Here is a 20732-nt window from a genome sequence, read left to right as displayed (position 1 = left end):
GTTGAAAATTAGTGTTGTAAAAAGATAAGCAAAGTAAAACGGTTCAAATGGAATTGAACTGTAGATTCAGTGCATTTTAAATTTACCACTATATTTGCTCTCAAGAGAAAACATTCATTATAATGAAAATAATTGTCTGTTCATTAAAGAAATTTTTAGAACACTTTCATACTTATAAATAGGAGAAATAAAACTGTCCTGTCTTAAATGGTCATGCTTCTTTTTATTTTTTATGAAACCACTCCAATGCACAAATGTCTTATTCTAAAATTAAATTTTTCTTTTCATGTATTAGTTTATTGACAGTAGGTTTCATGTTACAATCACATAAATCCACACTGCCACATTACATAGGGAGACCTAAATCAAACAAACATGTGCTTCTAACATGTTATGGATGCTATAACAAAGATTACAACAAGATAAGGCAGTAGAAATATTGGAGGAGGGTGCCTGAAATGGCAAGGAATGAACTAAATAGATGTTCAGTCAGGCAGACAGCAGTTAGCATTTAGAGGAACGCTTGTTGCATGTTGTTGTTATGTTGATAACTGCATCAAGAGAGAACTACTACAGTCGAACTTGCATAGATTCACATTCAGCTCTACTTATCTCAGTTAATGCATGAGTTTGCTGTAATTTCCCTGCATGTCAGAGTTTATTGATTTGAACATGGCTATTGGTGTTTACTCTCTCTCTCTCTCTCTCTCATAACCTCTCTCTCACTCACATACTCTCATTCACTTTCTCTCTCTCTCACACACACCTTACATTGTCTATCCTTACATTCTCATGCTTTTCCTATCTTTTTTTTTACACTTTACTAATATTTCACAGTCTTTCTCATTGAGACCTTAATGATGACACACTGCTTCTTTATCTCATATTTTCTTTTTCTATCCTCATTCCTTTACTCTCTCTCTCTAATTTGTTTTTGGATAATTCTTTTCTTTCAATACATCCACTATCTGTGTCAAACAGTCAGTATCCCACTCACTGATATTTCATTATTAGACATATTCTAGCACAAACACTTGGGTATATCTCTGTTAATCAAACTCCTTGGTCACAATAGCATTCTTTTGTTTTCTCCACAAACATATTTTGATGATGCTATATTAAATTTACTATGTTCCTATTTGTTTGTTATTTTTTTCATTATTGTTTATTTTAAAGGTTTACCATGTAGTATTTCCTCTTGCCTTCATGGAAAAATATCAAGCAAAGGAATTGACATGTAGTGCTCTTGTGGAGAAATACTACAGAGAGGTATGAACACATGTTGGGATGGCAAATTTCACCGCGCAAAGATGCTCTGTAAAAACTTTTTCTCTTCTTCATCATATAGTTGTCTCACTCTTCATCTCTGTTAACTTACATCACATGTTCGGTGTTGATAAGAATATTTAAGTGTGAAACTATTGCCCAAATTGAAACATTTTATGGCACTGTATTGCTAAATATATCCTATAATTCCCATGGATTCATGTATCATAACCGAATGTGATAACATACATCATGTTACATTTAGATATCCTATGTAACTATCAGAATCATAGAGATTAAGCAGATAGTAGTATATAGGTGATATTAGATAAGATATATTTTTATTTCTTTCAAAATTATCACAGACCATCTAATATTTTCATCTCCTATCCACCTCTCTATTTAGTATCTGAATCTGTTTTCTCTCTCTCTCTCTCTCTCTCTCTCTCTCTTTTCTTGGTATATGTGTGTGTGTGTGTGTTAGTATGTGTGGATAAGTGTGTATCTTTGGGTAAATGAACAAGAAGAAAGTACTCAATGCATATAGCAGAATAGAGTGTGTTTATGTTATATGTGTATATATGTAAATATGTGTGTGTGTGTATATATATATATATGTATCTACAAACACAAGCAGGCATGTTCTTTTATTCATTTACTGTTTTCTGTCTTGAAACTTCATCTATGTAGGGGCATAGACTTCAGGTAGTGCTTTTGATTGATCTTATTAACCCCATTGGCTATTTCAGTAAACTATTTATTTTGTCATTCTCTATTTAGCAAATTACTATCTTACAGGATATAAAATCAACTATTTTGCTTTAATAGCTTAATTAGAAACATAGAAACATGTGTAGATATAGATAATACAGATATATGACAAGCTTCTTTGCCATTTCAATTTACCAGATTCTAGTCACTGTGTATTGGTATAGCAGAAGGCATTTAACCAAAGTCTCAGTCTTATTGAATTCAGATCCACGTGGATGTTACGCTGACTTCTAAGTCACTACACAACCATCCCTTATACACACACACACACACACACACACACACACATACACACACACACACACACACACACACACACACACACACATACAGTGAGAGAGAGAGGGAGAGGAAGATGCTTGCAGTAACATTGACCAGCACAATATGACAGATGACATTGATAATGAAAAGCATATATAATTATTAAATAGTATTGCAAAATAATAATTTTGATGATATATATACATATATATATTATCATGGATAAAAACAATCACATTTCATCTTATCTGGGAGCTTGGCTGCTCTGCATTGACAAGGGGCAACACCCTGAAACTAGTCTGCAGATGCCAAACCAGCAAGGGGAAACTGCTGACCTCCCCTGTTCGAAGGTTATAAAGGACACAGGTTTCGTGTGTCACATAGCTAGCTAGAGGCGATGGCTTCTTGGAGCTAATTCACGGCAGCTTTTGTCCTAATTTTGGGACTGCCATGTTGGCTTGGCGATAACTATTAATATATATATATATATATATATATATATATATATACTTTATTTAAAAGTATAATAAATAAATAATATAATATATATATATATATACATGCATATATGGGTACAGGACGTCACCAATGGTGCAAATAACATGAAATACATAAACAAATGAGGGGAAAATGAGTGAAATACGTAAACAATGAGAAAGAAATGGAAAACAGGACAAGTAAACAAAGAGAAAGGACCCTTCATCAGTTGTTAGCTGTCTATCTACTCCTCTTTTCTAGCATTCAACGACACTATGAATCTTCAAAGACAATTGTTCCCATAAATTCTAAAATAAAATTTAGGATTTATGGAGGATCAAAGTTGAGAACAAAAAAAACGATAGTGGAAATATACAAGAAACTGAATGAAAACAAACATAGAGGGTCATTAGACATAAACGGGAGGAAAGTAGTGAATGCTGGGAGAAACCTTTTTGTTTTTTGAAAAGAGAGAAAAGCACATCCATTCTTTTAAATGTCCATGCAGGAAAAGAAAGATGGACGATGGTCATGTGTGAGGAAAAGTATTTTCAAAATACCTGCCACTGATTGGCACTTGCCAAAAGTCTCAAGAAGTCAGGTTATGGTTTTAAATTGGGTTACAGATTAAGTCTGTCATATATTTCATAGATACATGTTGTGTGGTTAATAAGTCTACTTCAAAACCATGTGGTTAGAGGTTTGATTCTACTACATGGGTTTTGTCACTACTATAGTTGTAGTTTGACAAATACCCTATGATTGAATTATACAAAACAGAAAGTGGCAGAATCCCATTGCATATATATATATATATATATATATATATATATATAAGGAGAGAGAGAAAGAGGGAAAGAGAGTGAGACAGAGGCAGACTGAGAGAGAGAGGGGGGGATAAAGAGAGAGAGAGAGGATAAAGAAAGAGAGTGAGCAAGAGAGAGTCTATATTCCCCTCATGCTCAGATGTGTGTGATGATTGTCTCACCATTGATATAAACAGTGTCATTTGCTTGTAGTCCACCATGAAAGCATGTCCAGGCTCGTTGATACGTCTTGACATAGGTGCACTGACTGTTACCAAAAGTATCACTGTTTATACAAATAGGGTGAGTTGTTTGCTGTCCTCCATGAAAACATGTCTGAGTTGTTTGATGTTCAATAGACCAGGGAAATTATTATCTTGCTTGGAAACAGGTGAGAATTGGCACCAAGAATAGTATCTGACCATAGGAAATACTGCCCCATGAAAATTAGAGGTTAAAATGTTAAAGTTGAGGATGGTGATAATGGAATATAATGTCTTTCTATAGACTTGCTCAGTTGCAAATGCAGACACATGTAGCTCATAAAATATATCGGGAAAAAAGTCTTTAACAAAATAAAAAAAAGATAAATTCACCAATGCAAATCATACCACATCTATGGTTCATTTTCCATGATGGCTGGAGCAAATATGGCAGATGTGTGGTTCAATTCTGATATGTGACTTTCTTAACTCTTTTCTTTCTTTCCCCTCAGTTGGAGAGCATTGTTTTGTAAGTTATTTGGCAACCCCTGCTGGTGCTGGTGCCACAGAAAAAAAAGCACCTGCTACATTCTGTAAAGTGGTTGGTGTTTGGAAGGGCATCCAGCTGTAGAAACCATGCCAAAGCAGATAGAATTTGGTGCAGTCTTCTGCCTGGCCAGCTCCTGTCAAACCATCCAACCCATGCCACTATGGAAAATGGACATTAATTAGTGGTGATGGTAGTGGTGGTGGTGGTTATGATGATGTGATGATGATGATGATGATGATGAATAGAGAGAGACAATATAATCATATTATGATTATATATCTATAGACACATATGTAAGACTCTGCAGTATTTCAATTCAGTAGGATGCAGAAAAGCTCCCTTCAGGTGTTTAACTATATCTGAGGCCACCTTCAGTCAGGGATGGCCATGTGTCTGTAACTCTAAGTGCTAGCCTGGACAAGGTTGTATTTTTTTTGTGGGGGGGGGGGAGCCTACATGTACATGCACACTCATACAGCTAAACATATATTTTTATGCATGTGTGTGTGTGTGTGTGCGTGCACATTTACGTGCTTTATATATAATGTTATATACAGTGATAACTGAACAGTTCTGTATGTTAAAATAATCTAGTATGTAAAAGCCTTTTATCTTGGTTATTTGATCTGGCTGCATATTTAAACTTAGGATTGCATCCACATGTATTTTGGATGAGACACCTCATTGATGATACAGCGACCAGCTTTGTAAGTCATTAATCATCATCTTTAGCATCTTGTTAATGCAGTGTAGACCAGTAATAATAGGTAGATTATGTTATATCATCACAATGCACCGACCTGGAAAGGTTTAACAAAATAAAATTACAAATCTAATCATTCACAGTTTCTCTCTCTCCCTCTCTCTCTCTCACTCATATTTCTTCATCATTTTACCCTCTCACTTTCTTTTGACATTTATTGTTGTTTTTGCTTCATATCTTCTCACATATACCTGCATCACTCTGTATCTTTCCAAGTGGTTGTTTCTGACTAAGTATATATATTTTATTTTAAGTGTCAAACATACAGGATGTCTTACTAAGGAATATATATACACACATGTATATATATTTTATGTACACCCTCACACACATATATATATATATATATATATATATATATATATATATATATATATATATATGCGTGTGTGCGTGTGTGTTATATATATATATATATATATATATATATATATATATATATGTATGTATGTATTGTGTTTTGGGATGGGGTTTTTTGCCTAATAAACACATGCACTATATATTTGTTATTCACTTCTTTATTACTGTTCTTATTTTTTTTAAATTTTAACTCATGTCCATTGTCCAGAAATCTTTCATCCACTTACTCCAGAATGGAGTAAGTGGAGCAAGAGCACACACAAAAACAAAAAATGTTGCTGAAGAGGTCACAGATGTGTGATGAAAAATTTCCTGACAATGGACATGAGTTAAAATAAAAAAAAGAGCAGTAATAAACGAGTGACGAACAAATATATAGTGCATATGCTTAATAGGCAAAAAAAAAAGAAAATGACCATCCCGAAATACAACAATATCTGTTTCAACACACAATTTCACATCAGGAATCTTGCAACACAAATTGATAAAAGTAAATATATATGAATATATGTATATATAATATTATGTTATTTTATATTATATATTATATTATATTATATTATATTATATTATATTAGATCATATTTATGTCATGCAATATTTCTCTTTCTCTCTATTTCTCTCATTGTTTCTCTTTAAAATTTCAAAAGTGTACATTCATTTCCCGTATGTTTTGACAAGACTTCCACTCCAGTTGTCTATGGTACAATTTCCATGGTTTTTTCTTTCTACTCTTACAATGCTTTTTCTTGGTTCATCAACATCTTTTGTATAAATCAATATTCAAACATCTCTATCTGAGTCACCACCTAACTTTGAGATTTATTAGCAAACCTTTTTTTTTTCACTTTTGCTATCAACTATATATCTATATATCTATATATATCTATATATCTATATATATCTATATATCTATATATCTATATATCTATATATATCTATATTTTTCCTGCATCCTTATGATAAGTCATAGATCAGTCTTTATGATGCTTGGAGAATAAGCATTGACAAAAAATACATCAGATGATTACTTCATATTCAGCTATTCGTTGTAGAAGCTTTTAAAAGTTTCAAAATATTGCCTCACTAAATGTAGGCTAAAAATCATATATATATATATATATATATATATATATAGATAGATAGATAGATAGATAGATAGATAGATAGATAGATAGATAAGTACATGTGTATAAGGAATTATATTTGTTTTGGTGAAAAAGATGGTATTAATATTTATATCAGTTTCCCAGATGAACTGTGGTATTACCACACACTGCTTTATTCTTATGTATGCATTAATTTAATTGAGTTTTTGGTTGTTCAGATATCATAATCCAATCCACATCTCATTATTACTTCCCTGATCCAGAATAGAGTGGAAAAAATTCTTCAGGCATCAATTTTGCTGTGAGAGCAGAGATAGAGGTGAAACTTATCCTATACATTACATTATGAATTCATGCCTAAACATCTTATTCACAAAAGCACACACTTGAGCATTCTTATGTTTTATTTCACACATATAAAGGGTCTAATCTATACATAGTTACCTGAGGATTATAAATGTGAAATTTTGAGTGGTAACTAAATCAAAAGTATAAACTCATATGATTTGTAAATGCTAGTATCTATCTAAGATATATGTATATGTATATATATATATATATATATGCAGTAAGTCACCCTTACAGTCACTTTAAAAATGAGATTGTGAAAGTCTTGGGATTTTGGAATGTTACTGTTCCAAACTTAACTGATAAGTCGATATGAAAAATCCTTGATAAAATAGATCAAACTTGAAAGCAGTTTTGCTTTAATATAACATATTTGAAAGAAAACGCACACATACAGAGCACACAACACAAAACTCAATCACACTACTTGGCACTTTTGGAAAGTGTCTGAATACTTACAACAACAAATGATTAAATAAATAAGTATGTATCTACCTGACGACAATTATTTAGTACCAATTTGCAATATGACTTCTCAAAAATCAAAATATTCTGTGGAATTCTAAGTTTGGTCATGAATAATTGGCAATAAACAACATTTGAATACTGTGTGTTGCAGTCATAAAATCACACTAAATTGAGTATAATTTTTCATTCTGTTTGTTTAACCAAGACGATAATAATATACATTTTTACAGCATTTGAATTAATAGCAGCATCTCAGAATTTTAAAAAATCAAAGTATAGTTTGAACATACACTTATGAACAAGTGTTGTCAGTTGGAGTTAGCACCTTGATGATCATATGATATAATAAAAATCATAATACTTTATATCAGAGATTAGTGTAGTGGATTTGTTTTGGGGATTGAATTAAGATTGTTGAAAAATCCAATGTAGAAGTTCAGCTCATTGTAACAATCAGTATCGTAGCAATGTTAATGTATATTTGTTAGTGTTTTGTGTAAGCATTTTTGTGGTATTATTGATGCCGCAAAATATTTGTATGTGCTTAGACATATAGTTGCAAGGTATTTCTGAAGAAGACTGTGTTTGTGATCTATGCATATTGTATATCAGAAGAGGGTTTTAAAAAGAAATTAGTACAGTTAAATTTATTTAATTTATATTTTTGTTGTGTCTACTATGTACAGCTTGCGTTTCCCTGCATTCTTGTTGATGCATTTGATGTCTTATTAAAACATCCTACAATAGGTTTATCAATATTTAATATTAATTGATCAATTAAATAATTGTTTCTTAGTATCTATTAACAAACAGAATTATTTACAGAATTCCTGAATTAAATTAGCCAGTCCTATAAGATAAATTATTAAAATAAAACTAACAATACTTGCTTTTAAGTGTATTTTCTTCCAGGTTCAATATAATAGGTACTAGTGAAGTACTATGGGTAATTTAACTGACAGCACCTCACAAAAAGTATGTTTGTGGCTTTGTGCTGACAATAGTAACCAACATTATGAACCTATCAACAGATGTGCTAACATTAAAAAAATCATTAGAAATGTTGATAATTGTAACTTTCTCATAAATCATTATAAATATTCAGTTATTTAATGTAAGCTTTCATGGAAAGGAAGAGTGGATGCTGTTATATTTGTTTTTAATTATATAGATTAGTATTGGATCTAAGATCAAGGAATGAATGAAATAATATATCACTTATACAAGTTAAATGGCAGCTAGATTATTAAAGATCAAAGTAACATATAAAAAACTATACATTTAATATTTATTGGCTGACTCCATGTGATATGTATTATCTTTAATTTCTTTATTTTTTTATTGATCTTTGCAAATTTAATACTTCCTAAATTATTTTTTTTATTTCTGATTTGATCTATTTAGATATGGTTTGGATACATTGATATATGCTTTCATTTTTTTATTTTATTTTGAGAACTTTTATATGCTGATAAGGTAATTGTTATTGCAAAAATAGTCCAAGAGTTAAAGGAATGGTAAAAGAGAAATCTGAATTCAAAAGGCCTCTTAAAAATATATACCCATAGGAATAGTAAAAGTATCCTTGTAGTAAAGTGGCCATTATAGCTAAAAAAAAAAATGTTAAAAGAGAGTATAGTGAGAGCTGAAATAGGCTTTAGAATACTTGATATGGGATTAATCAAACCTTGGGTAGTTGTGTTTCACATATGAGATGATGTTGAATAGAAAGGCATAAAATTACACTGTTGAACAGCATGAAATAAAAAGGACAATAGCATCATAATAAGAATGTAGAGGCTGGCAGAAAGGATGAGTTTGGTGACTCCTGAAAAGAACGTTAACACCCTAATACAGTGTGAGAATATTACACATTTACCAACAATATAAAGCTAAAGGTTGCAAGGTAAAGCACCGACTGAACGTTATGTATGCTTTTGCTAACGGTGTTTGATCCTACATTCAATGTTCCTTTTTTTTTCTCTCCATCACATTAACCAAACTGGTTTTGTTTTCTTTGTATTTTTTGGTTCTACACAACAATTCATCAGAAGAAGAATAACTATTTTAAAACCTTTGAAAATAGGTGACACATTTTTTTTAATGTAGAATCTGGTTGCCATAAAATTTCTTTAAGTTTAAAAATTAACCAAGGTTTTAGATTTAGGTTTCTATAAGTTAATTTTCACCTACATTATTTATAGTAATTTACAGATATTATCAATGTATAAATACTTTGCTTTTGCTTTATCATAAATGAGATAGTATCAATTGCTGTAATGATTGTTTGTGTAGTTAAAAAACAGTGATTAACTCCACCATTATTTTGAAAAGATTTTTAAAAACATCCCACAATAAATTTATTCAACATTTAATATTAATTAATCAATTAAGGTGGTGAGCTGGCAGGATCGTTACCACACTTAGCGGTACTTTGTCCAACATTATGTTTTGAGTTCAAATGCCGCCATGGTAAACTTTGCCATTCATCCCTTCAGGGTCAATAAAATAATTACCAGCAGAACTATGGGGGTTGATGTAATAGACTAATCCCCTCCCCGAAACTTGCTGTCCTTCTGCTAAAATCTGAAACCAATATTAATGGATAAATTAAATAACTATTACTCATTGTATAAGAAATAGTCATTTAATCAAAGGATTCATTAAATCATAAATAAACTCTGAGTTAGAATTCATACCTATCAACAAATAATTGTCTTACCTAAACTGTAAACTAAAGTTAAAAAGAAGGAATATTTTTTAAAGTCTTTCCATTAATACACATTATGGTTTCAAATTCATTTACAGGCAGCAATATATATATATATATTCAATACTACTGGGTAAAGACATACCTTATATTTTTACATAACTTTCAATTTTTAGTTCGAATCCAGAGTTTAAATCAGACTAATCCAATTCATTCCTCCATCTTGTTTATTGACATCCTTTTTTCTTTTGTTTGCCTCTTGGAATCAAGTCAGTTACTGTTTTTGTTCACCCATTGTCAATCATCTTTTGGATGCATTCAGATCACTTCCATTTCAACTATTTTATAAATTTGACAATGACTTTTAGTTTTACTTCTTCAAAGATCAATTAGTTTTGCATTTTTTCCACTTGATTTTAAGCATAATACATTTGTGCACATGTTGAGCTATTCTTAGTTGTATCATTAGATCTTTTTGCCAGCTTCTTTGTTTTGGAAGGATAACATATTTTAAGGAGATACCATATTGGTTTTAACCTGTCTATTAATGCTTAGTGAAATTTTGCATTTAAAAATATAACTACTCTTAAAGGACTATCGGCCTAAGTAATTCACCATTGGATTTTTTTTCTTCTTGGCTTGGTTATTAGTCAAGGTATGTATAGCTATTTACTATCTGAAGGAACGTTTATCCAACTTTAATATCAGAAACTTATCCTTTTTCAGTTTATTGAATATTAATTTGACTCTGTTTTCTTTTTCTTTTCTTTTATGTCTTCATTCATTGTCCTACAGGCTTGTTTCCTGTATTTAATTGCATGGTCTGATGAAATAAGTATCATGACACTAACAGCATTTTAAGATTCTACACGATAGATTATTATGGAGTCTTTGGTAAGTAGGCGCATGGCGCACAGGTAGTCGATGAGGGAAATAACACCTTGAAATCCCAAATCTTTACTAATTAATATTTGTATAATTACATAGCAATTCTGTTTGGCATGATACTTTTGAATTGTTTGTATATGGCTTTTAGACCAATGATTTGTTAAACCTTTCTCTACCTCACTTCTATGAGGTGATTTTTAAAAATAGTTATTAACTGTACATAAATTAGCTTGAAATTTTCATAGAAAATAATTTTATAGAGATTTAATTTGAGTTTTGATTAGCTTCTTTTGTTGAATATGTCAAGAGAGTTCAATCAAAGGTTAGCGCTTTAGAATGAAATATTTAATATAATATAAAATTAAATAATTAAAAATACAAATTTTTGTAAACATTTCTGACTTTGTTAATAAAAGAATCGCATCCATTTTTTTTATTTTCCTTTTTCTTAGCCAAAACAAATCTGTTAAGATTTACCTTTCAATTGTACACTAGATTTTGATATGTGACTGTAATAATTTTCACAAATCACAAAATAGTAACAGATTATCATTATTATCAGCGTCTATTTATTTATTCTAGACTATTAACTTTCATGCAAATATGAAATGCCTCTGCCTAATTTCTTTGTCTGCTTACATTTTACACCTATGATCAGTGATGATTATATGTTGCTTTTGTAATAGAACATTAATAACCAAATAAGGTTATATATGTCACATTATCCATTGGGCTGCAGGGGAACCACTGAAGATACCATCTCCATGAAGTGTATCTTAGATGAATCAACTTGGCAATGCTCACTCTGTTTTTTATGCTATATTCAAAGCATGAACTGAAGACAATACTGGAACCTAACCAAATACTTGTCTTCACAAGCCATTGATGCTTATTTATTGTTAGATAGCATGAGCTATTTTAGAGTAAGTTGTCTTAAGCTTAGACAAAGTGCTTGTAATAGGATATGTACTGATGTGTTTGATACCCTTTTACCCTTTTAACTCAGCCAAACCCACTCTTGTACCATATTTTTATGTACATGCTATCATTCAAAACATGATGATGATTATGTAAAGAAATGTTTCAGATTTCTTTGTGCCTTGTATTTTGTGTTTTGTTTTTCTGTTTTCAAATGTGCATTAGTGTGTTTCTTGAAAGCATTACTCTTGATAGGTGTACCAATGATGATTGTCCTTGTAGCCTTTTTTTTAAAAATTTTAAATGTATTCAGTATATTGTGTCACTGTCAGTGTGTAAGTTGCATAAATATTACTTTCAGCTTGTATTGAAGATTTAGCGAGAGTTGTCAATGTTTGATTATTTTGTACTGATTACTGATGGTATACTCTTTTACTCTCTCTTTTACTCTTTTACTTTACTTGTTTCAGTCATTTGACTGTGGCCATGCTGGAGCACCACCTTTTTAGTCGAGCAAATCGACCCCAGGACTTATTCTTTGTAAGCCTAGTACTTATTCTATCGGTTTCTTTTGCCGAACCGCTAAGTTACGTGGAGGTAAACACACCAGCATCGGTTGTCAAGCGATGTTGGGGGTACAAACACAGACACACAAAGATATACACACACATACATATATACATATATATACGACGGGCTTCTTTCAGTTTCTGTCTACCAAATCCACTCAGAAGGCTTTGGTCAGCCCGAGGCTATAGTAGAAGACACTTGCCCAAGGTGCCATGCAGTGGGACTGAACCCGGAACCATGTGGTTGGTAAGCAAGCTACTTACCACACAGCCACTTCTGCGCCTATGTTTGCTATAAAAGTCGATGGTTTTCCTGTTTAAAAGATATGTTTTGTATTCTGTGTCTATCAACTTTAAGTGAGTTATATGGTCAGGTTTATATTTCTCGGAGTATATATTACTTGCTAATGCTGATTGAAGTATAGTGTGGTTTTTCATCTGGATTATTGTGTAGTTTTTTGTTTCTTTCAGATGAGGGAGAACTAAATGGTTTTCTAAACATTCCTGTATGAGTTGTTTGACTCTTTTCTGTGTTGGATATTGTTTGGGATTTTCTCTAGTGTTTTCTCCATTTACAATATTAAAGTAATGGGTAAGATGGTCTATTTCTTAAATATTTTATTGGATTTTAGATTACAGCTCCATTAGTGAGATTCCAAACATGTAGAATGTTGTTTTAACACAAGGATAAAGGATCTGTGTGTAAAGCATATGATTACCATATCCATTTAGCTTTTTGAGATGTATATATAATGTATATATAATGTATTTACTTTATGTAAGCAAATTCATTATTTCAAAATGAGTTTTTGGTCTTGTCGGAATTGTATTCCTTTCAGTGTACTTTCTTTATAGAAATCTGAAGTATCACTTTTTGAATTGGCAAGTGCATTATTTTGCAGTTAAAGAAGATTGTTATAACTAGTTGTAACAATCGATTCCTTTTATTCAATTGTTTTGAACTTGCTTACTAACCATGTGATTTGGGGTTCAGTTCCACTGTGTGACATCTGGGGACAAATGTCTTCTATAATAGCCCTGGGCCAACTAAGGTATTGTGAGTGGATTTGGTTGGCAAAACCAAAAAAACATGACAATATATATATATATATATATATATATATATATATATATATATATATATATATATATACAGACAGACAGACAGGCAGATAGATATATGTGTGTGTGTATATACATATGGTGGTTGTCTACTCCTTATGCAGAGTTTGACCACCTCCTGTACCTCCACCTTGGAACCATCATGGCATCTGATGTGGCTTTTTAAACCAGACAATGTTTTGAAAAGACACCCACATAGATTGCATATCCGATTTGGGCCACCAACAGCTGCAGATAAATTCTGATTTTTGTGGATCTTAAAATATCTTTTGAGGCTCCATTAGATTTGCAAACCTTCTGGCATACATTGCATTGAAAGGTGTGCACAGATATAGGTAGTATAGTTGGTGTAGGTTTGTTTTCCATGGGTTTGCAAATGAGATTGAGCCCAGTGAAGTTTAGTGTGCATGCATAGCAGAGTTCAACATTAATCTGTGTCAAATGGCTTCACTCTGCATGCTTTAGCTTCGTTACTATAGTAACAGTCCAGATACTTATTGATCAGACCTCATATATATTTGTCATTATCGCTTGATCTTGGGCTGCTACAATTAGGCTCACTGTTTCTTGTTTTAATTTCCACATTTTTAACCAAGGATTTTGTTCCTCATAAATCTTCAGTGACTCTCCAAAATTGGCCATGCAGAGGTTTCTCTTCAATCTGTCTGACGTGCTCTCTTTGTATTTCATTTTTGTCCTTTTCTCCTATTACGCACTTCATCACTTGTTCTTTATTGTCTTCAGAAGTTTTTCTATGCTGCTCTGTAAATACTCTACTAGACTTTTTCTTTCCATCTGATTATTATTATTATTATTATTATTATTATTATTATTATTATTAAGGCAGTGAATGAACAAAGTAGCATACTATACTAAATGTTTAGCTGCATTTTGTCTGCCTTTATATTCTGTGCTTGTATTCGGCCAAGGTCATCTTTGTCTTTCATCCTTTTAGGGCTGATGAAATAAGTAGCATTCTGACTCTGGGGTCGATGTAATTGGCTTACCCCTCCCCTAAAATTGCTGGCTTTGTGCCAAAATTTGAAGCCATTATTATCAGCATCATAAATACCATCATCACTTCATCATTTACCACTACTAATATAATTGAATTTGGTTTTGTTTTTTTTTAAAATTAAGTCATGACAATTTAATTTCTACTTTGAAGCACTTCAATCATTTTAATGATGTTCAAGCGTTTTAGAGAAATAAGTGAGATTTTAACACTTCATGCATCATTTAAAGTATGCATGAAGTTACTTCTCTCTGTGTTCTGAGTTCAAATACTACTGTGGTTAACTTTGAACAGCATTTTGCTGAATTTCATAAAATTAAATAAGTACCTGGTGATGGAGGAATTAATTGTGCTCTCTCGCAAGGTTTATGGCCTTGCAACAGAATTAGACATTATCACTACTGTCATCATCATCATCATTATTACTGAGAGTGAAGGATGGGAGAATAAGTAGGGCAATGTATTAAGTGCCTTATTTCATTTAGTTATATTCTATCATATGATGAGTTCAAATCTTGCCTACCTGAGATAACTTTGCTATGTATCCTTCCAAGCCTATAAATCAACTCCCAAACAGGCATTAATGGCTAATATAATCCTTTCTACGAAAGGCACAAGGCCTGAAATTTTGTGAGAGGATACTAGTAGATTACATTGAACCCAGTGTTTCACTTGTACTTAATTTATTGACCCCAAAAGGATGAAAGGCAAAGTCAACCTTGGCAGAATTTGAACTCAGAACATGAAGACAGACAAAATTCCACTAAGCTAACGATTCTGCTAGCTCGCCGCCTTATTTGGTCGTTAATATAATCTACTATATCCTTTTCAGAAATCACTATTTACTATTATTATTATTATTATTATTATTATTATTATTATTATTAATAATAATGATAATCATAATAACAACAATAATAATAATGATATATATATATATATATATATATATATATATATATATATATATATACTAAGAATATTAAAAAAGATGGTCTATAAAGAATTGGTTGGTGTTAGGAAGGGCATCCAGCTGTAGAAACTCTGCCAAATTTAGATTGGAGCCTGGTGTTACCATCCGGTTTCACCAGTCCTCAGTCAAATCGTCCAACCGATGCTAGCATGGAAAGCGGACGTTAAACGATGATGATGATGATGATGATAAGGATAAATTTCTTGATCGAAAACACACTATAACAATAAATCAATTGTAGCAGTTGTTGTGATGAAATTTTTCTTACCTCACCCATCTGTTTATCTCAAATTTAATTTGCTTCATACCTTGTAACATTTGTTTCTCTCTAATCAAACTTGTCTTCTTCTGGTAACATGTATGAGTCTCTGTGGATACATGTCTTCCACTAGTAACACATGCCTCACTCTGGAAACACTTGTCATTTCTTTCTAATACACGTCCTTCTCTGGTAACACATGAACTTCTCTTGTAATGTGTGGATTTTTCTTGTAACATGTTTCTTCCTCTGCTGAAATATATCCTTCCCTAATAATACATATTTTCATCTGGTAGCATGTCTTTCTCTCGTAATATATATTTCTCTTTGGTAACACTAGTCTTTGACTGGTAATTAAAATCTTTCCCTGATAACATGTATATTTCTGTAGCCAAATAAATCTTTCACCAAAATCTTTACAATTCTTACATGTATTCTTCATCGTATTTTTGTATGTAGTCAATACAATGATCAAATAACAGCTCCAACTGATTATCATGACATTTTTCAAAACTTATCTATCTAATTTATTAATAGTCAGTGCAAATATGGAAAATCATCAAAATGTCTTTTGGAGGGAAAACTTATGCATGCATATGTCATAGTTCTCAAAAATGTTTGATATTTCCTCTGAAAACTGATAAAAACTACTTGAATAAGTTTATATTCAAATAAGCTTATCTTCTACAGTTGTTTTGTTGTGCATACCTGTGTGTGTGTAGGTGTTAAATTATATATCACTCTTTATATCTTTTATTTGAAAGTCATACATGCTATTCTAATTTATATATATATATATATATATATATATATATATATATATATATATATATTTTACAATTAATATTCTGCAGAAAAATATTTTTCCACATTATACAAATTACATATTTTACACCTTACAGAGCCATGATGCACACAAATTTTGAATGGACTATTAAATAAAAAAACAAAAATTATTTAGGTTGTTATCGATTTTTGATATAGGCATAGAACAACAAATTTTGTAGGGAAATACAATTCCAGTTCTTAGTTGGTAATTATTTTATCAGCCTCCTATTTGAACTCAGAATCCAGATGAGCACCATTAAATTTGACAAATTATTTTACTTGACACACTCTCCCACTTGGGCTATCCACTATCCTTTATGTAGATTAATGGTAATCTATATAGAGTGATAGAAACAGTAGCTTCTCAGACTTAATCTTTTGTTGCATTTAGTCACAGGTCTTTACATTCTAAGTTTAAATTCAATCTTCCTAGCATTTCCACTCCAGAAATAATTAAAAAATTGGTTACATAATGAGTTTTATCTAAACCAACCCTGAAAGTCTTGTGGCCTTGTGCTAATACAAGAAATTGTTATTGCTATTTTCAGTACTGCTGTTATTCTATGAACAGCAACACCATAATGATGATAATAAAGTAAACTAATTTAATTTGCATTTATTGATTTCTTATTTTGGTTCATGACAAGTTTTTTAGGCAAGGAGACATAGTTGTCCCCAGGGTATGACTTATACTAATTTTATCAAGTTCCAAAAACACGAAAGACTGTCTCATTTAACTGATTTGCAAAGGAGGCTTTGATTTGTAGTTATTTCATATTATAGTAGAAAAATGTCTGTTGTTTTTTTTTTGGTTTTTACACCTTGTGAGAATTGACTGGTCATAAGAAACACAAAGGGCAAATTTGAAAACCTAGTTTTTGATGATGTGACTAATTAATTGATTCTCGGTTTTTAGCATTTCATCCACTCCAGTAACTTAACTGCAACTAATTATTAACATTCTTAGTAATAATCTACTATTAATGACACCTCTGATACTAATTGTTACAACTATTAATATTTTGTTAATATATGTAATACTGGTTATCAGTTCTGCTTTTTGTATATTATTTTTTCTCTTGATGAAATTTTCAGTAGTTCATAAAAATTGTGATATTCATTCTAATGAAAATAGTTAAATTAATTTCTGGTTTATCAATGTTTTTTTTTTTTATAATTTTTTTTATGAAGTATACTTATTTAGTAGTTAGTACTGAACATAATAGTTTGTCTTTCCAATGTGCCAGAAGGGAGGCTAGGCGACAGGTTTATTTAGCCAGAGGGGAAGCAGATAAGGAAAGATTTGCCAATGTTCTGCGCCGTGAGGACCAAAGACTCGAGGTATTTCGTGTTGCAAGACAGTGTAGGAGAGAGAATAGTGATGTTGTAGGAGAGAAATGTGTTCGCATGGATGATGGTACGCTTGCATTAAATGAGGATGCAAAGAAAGAGGTCTGGAGATGCCACTACGATAGATTGCTTAATAAAGAGAATGAATGGGAGAAAGAGAGCCTGCCTTATGTCGACCCAATAGAGGGACCAGCTATCCGAGTTGATAGTACCAGGGTAGATAAAGCAATTAAGAGTATGAAGACCGGGAAAGCCCCCGGCCCATCAGGAATCACTGCAGAGATGCTCAAAATATCTGGCAGTGTTGGCTATAGCCTAGTCACCCGTATTACGAACCAGGTGATACACGAAGGAGTCATACCCTATGACTGGTGTAGCAGCATCATAGTCAACTGCTACAAAGGTAAAGGGGACGCTTTAGATACAAATAATTACAGAGGCATCAAGCTGTTAGATCAGGTTATGAAAGTTACAGAGAGGGTCATAGCCCAACTAATTAGGGAGCGAATCAATTTAGATGAGATGCAGTTTGGGTTCGTGCCAGGTAAAAGCACTACTGATGCCTTATTTCTAGTGAGACAGTTGCAAGAGAAATACCTAGCCAAGGATAAACCTCTGTACCTGGCTTTCGTTGACATGGAGAAAGCCTTTGACAGGGTCCCCCGATCCCTTATCTGGTGGTCAATGAGGAAACTTGGGATAGAAGAATGGCTAGTGAGAGCTGTGCGAGCCATGTACAGAGATGCGGCCAGTAAGGTGAGGGTTGGAAATGAGTACAGCAATGAATTCCGGGTAGAGGTAGGGGTCCACCAAGGTTCCGTCCTCAGCCCCCTATTATTTACCATAGTCCTCCAGGCAATCACAGAGGAGTTCAAGACAGGTTGCCCCTGGGAGCTCCTCTATGCTGATGACCTTGCCCTAATTGCGGAGTCACTATCAGAACTAGAGGAGAAGTTTCAGGTGTGGAAGCAAGGTCTAGAATTGAAGGGCCTTAGAGTCAACCTAGCTAAAACCAAAATCCTAATAAGTAGGAAGGTAGATAAAACACAAACCCCTTCAGGTAGATGGCCCTGCTCAGTATGTAGAAAAGGAGTAGGTAGTAACTCTATAAGATGTACCCGGTGCAAGCTATGGACACATAAGAGGTGCAGCAACATCAAAGGCAGGTTAACTAGCAAGTTAGTTTTTGTTTGTGGCAGATGTTCAGGTGCAATAAAGACTGCAAACAAACAGGAAACAACTTCTATCTCATTCCAGGGTGAAAAACTAGAGGTAGTCGATAGCTTCCGCTATCTGGGCGACCAAGTTAGTAGTGGGGGTGGGTGCGCTGAAAGTGTAGCTGCTAGAATAAGAATAGCCTGGGCAAAGTTTAGAGAGCTCTTACCCCTGCTGGCGACAAAGGGACTCTCACTCAGAGTAAAAGGCAGACTGTATGACGCATGCGTACGAACAACCATGCTACATGGCAGTGAAACATGGGCTGTAACTGCTGAGGACATACGTAAGCTCGCAAGGAATGAAGCCAGTATGCTCCGTTGGATGTGTAATGTCAATGTGAATACCCGTCAGAGTGTAAGTATCTTGAGAGAAAAGCTGAACATTAGAAGCATCAGCTGTGGCGTGCAAGAGAGACGATTGCGCTGGTATGGACATGTGGTGAGAATGGAGGAGGATAGCTGCTTGAAAAAGTGCCACACCCTAACAGTTGAGGGAACCCGTGGAAGAGGTAGGCCCAGGAAGACCTGGGCTGACGTGGTGAGGCAAGACCTTCGTACATTGGGCCTCACCGAGGCGATGACTACGGACCGAGACCTTTGGAAATGGGCTGTGCGTGAGAAGACCCGGCAAGCCAAGTAAGATCGTTGCCAGTGCCCCTGGACTGGTTCTTGTGCGGGTGGCACATGAGATGCACCATTTTGAGCGTGGCCGTTGCCAGTACCGCCTGACTGGCTCCTGTAGGATTTTCGAGCGAGATCGTTGCCAGTGCCCCTGGACTGGCTTGTGCGGGTGGCACATAAAAGACACCATTTCGAGCGTGGCCGTTTTCGTGCGGGTGACACGTAAAAGCACCCACTACACTCTCTGAGTGGTTGGCGTTAGGAAGGGCATCCAGCTGTAGAAACTCTGCCAAATCAGACTGGAGCCTGGTGTTGCCATCCGGTTTCACCAGTCCTCAGTCAAATCGTCCAACCCATGCTAGCATGGAAAGCGGACGTTAAACGATGATGATGATGATGATGATGTGAGAGACAACATTTTAAAATGTATTTTACTTTGCATTGCATCGCTGTACCAAAAATTTCACAGGTCTTTTAATTAATTTGACTACACCTAATATTGATAGATTGACTTCATCAATTTTAATAATCAATAGATAAACTCTCTCTATCTATCTCTCTTTCATTCTCTCTCCCTGCTACATCCATCAGTTTATATATATATTCAAAATTAAAATAAAACATTCATGCAAACTAAAGGAGCTAAAATTTATTTAAATTAATTTCAAATTCTTTACTAATATCAAATTGTTTGGCATAGCCAATAAATATCATTAAAAAACATAAATCAACAAGCTATATATATGTATGATTGTGTCACATTAAGTGTGTTTAAATTTACCACACTTCTGAATAGCATTATTTTGATAATCTTTATTTTCATTTCACTTTCTCGGTGAAAATTTTTATTAAGTGTGTTATCTTCCGGCAGTATATTTCG

At 33.2% G+C, this 20732-nt stretch overlaps 1 protein-coding gene across 46 annotated transcripts in view; it reads left to right on the top strand.

Annotated features, from left to right (window-relative positions):
* The window catches only part of LOC106869047 (MAGUK p55 subfamily member 7), an 850742-nt gene that overhangs the window by 445255 nt on the left and 384755 nt on the right, over nt 1-20732 (top strand). For 3 of the 46 annotated variants that reach the window (XM_089358314.1, XM_089358308.1, XM_089358299.1), the window contains exon 7: nt 1177-1269. The exons of the other annotated variants lie outside the window; for them this stretch is intronic. In XM_089358314.1, the coding sequence (XP_089214440.1) occupies nt 1177-1269 (93 nt within the window). The remainder of the gene's footprint in view (nt 1-1176; nt 1270-20732) is intronic. 46 annotated transcript variants of the gene reach the window in all.

This window comes from Octopus bimaculoides, chromosome 10, assembly GCF_046866305.1.
Source record: "Octopus bimaculoides isolate indiv1 chromosome 10, ASM4686630v1, whole genome shotgun sequence".
NCBI lineage: Eukaryota > Metazoa > Mollusca > Cephalopoda > Octopoda > Octopodidae > Octopus > Octopus bimaculoides.
Note: the sequence above shows the minus strand (reverse complement) of the source record. Positions and strands in the feature narration are given on the sequence as shown.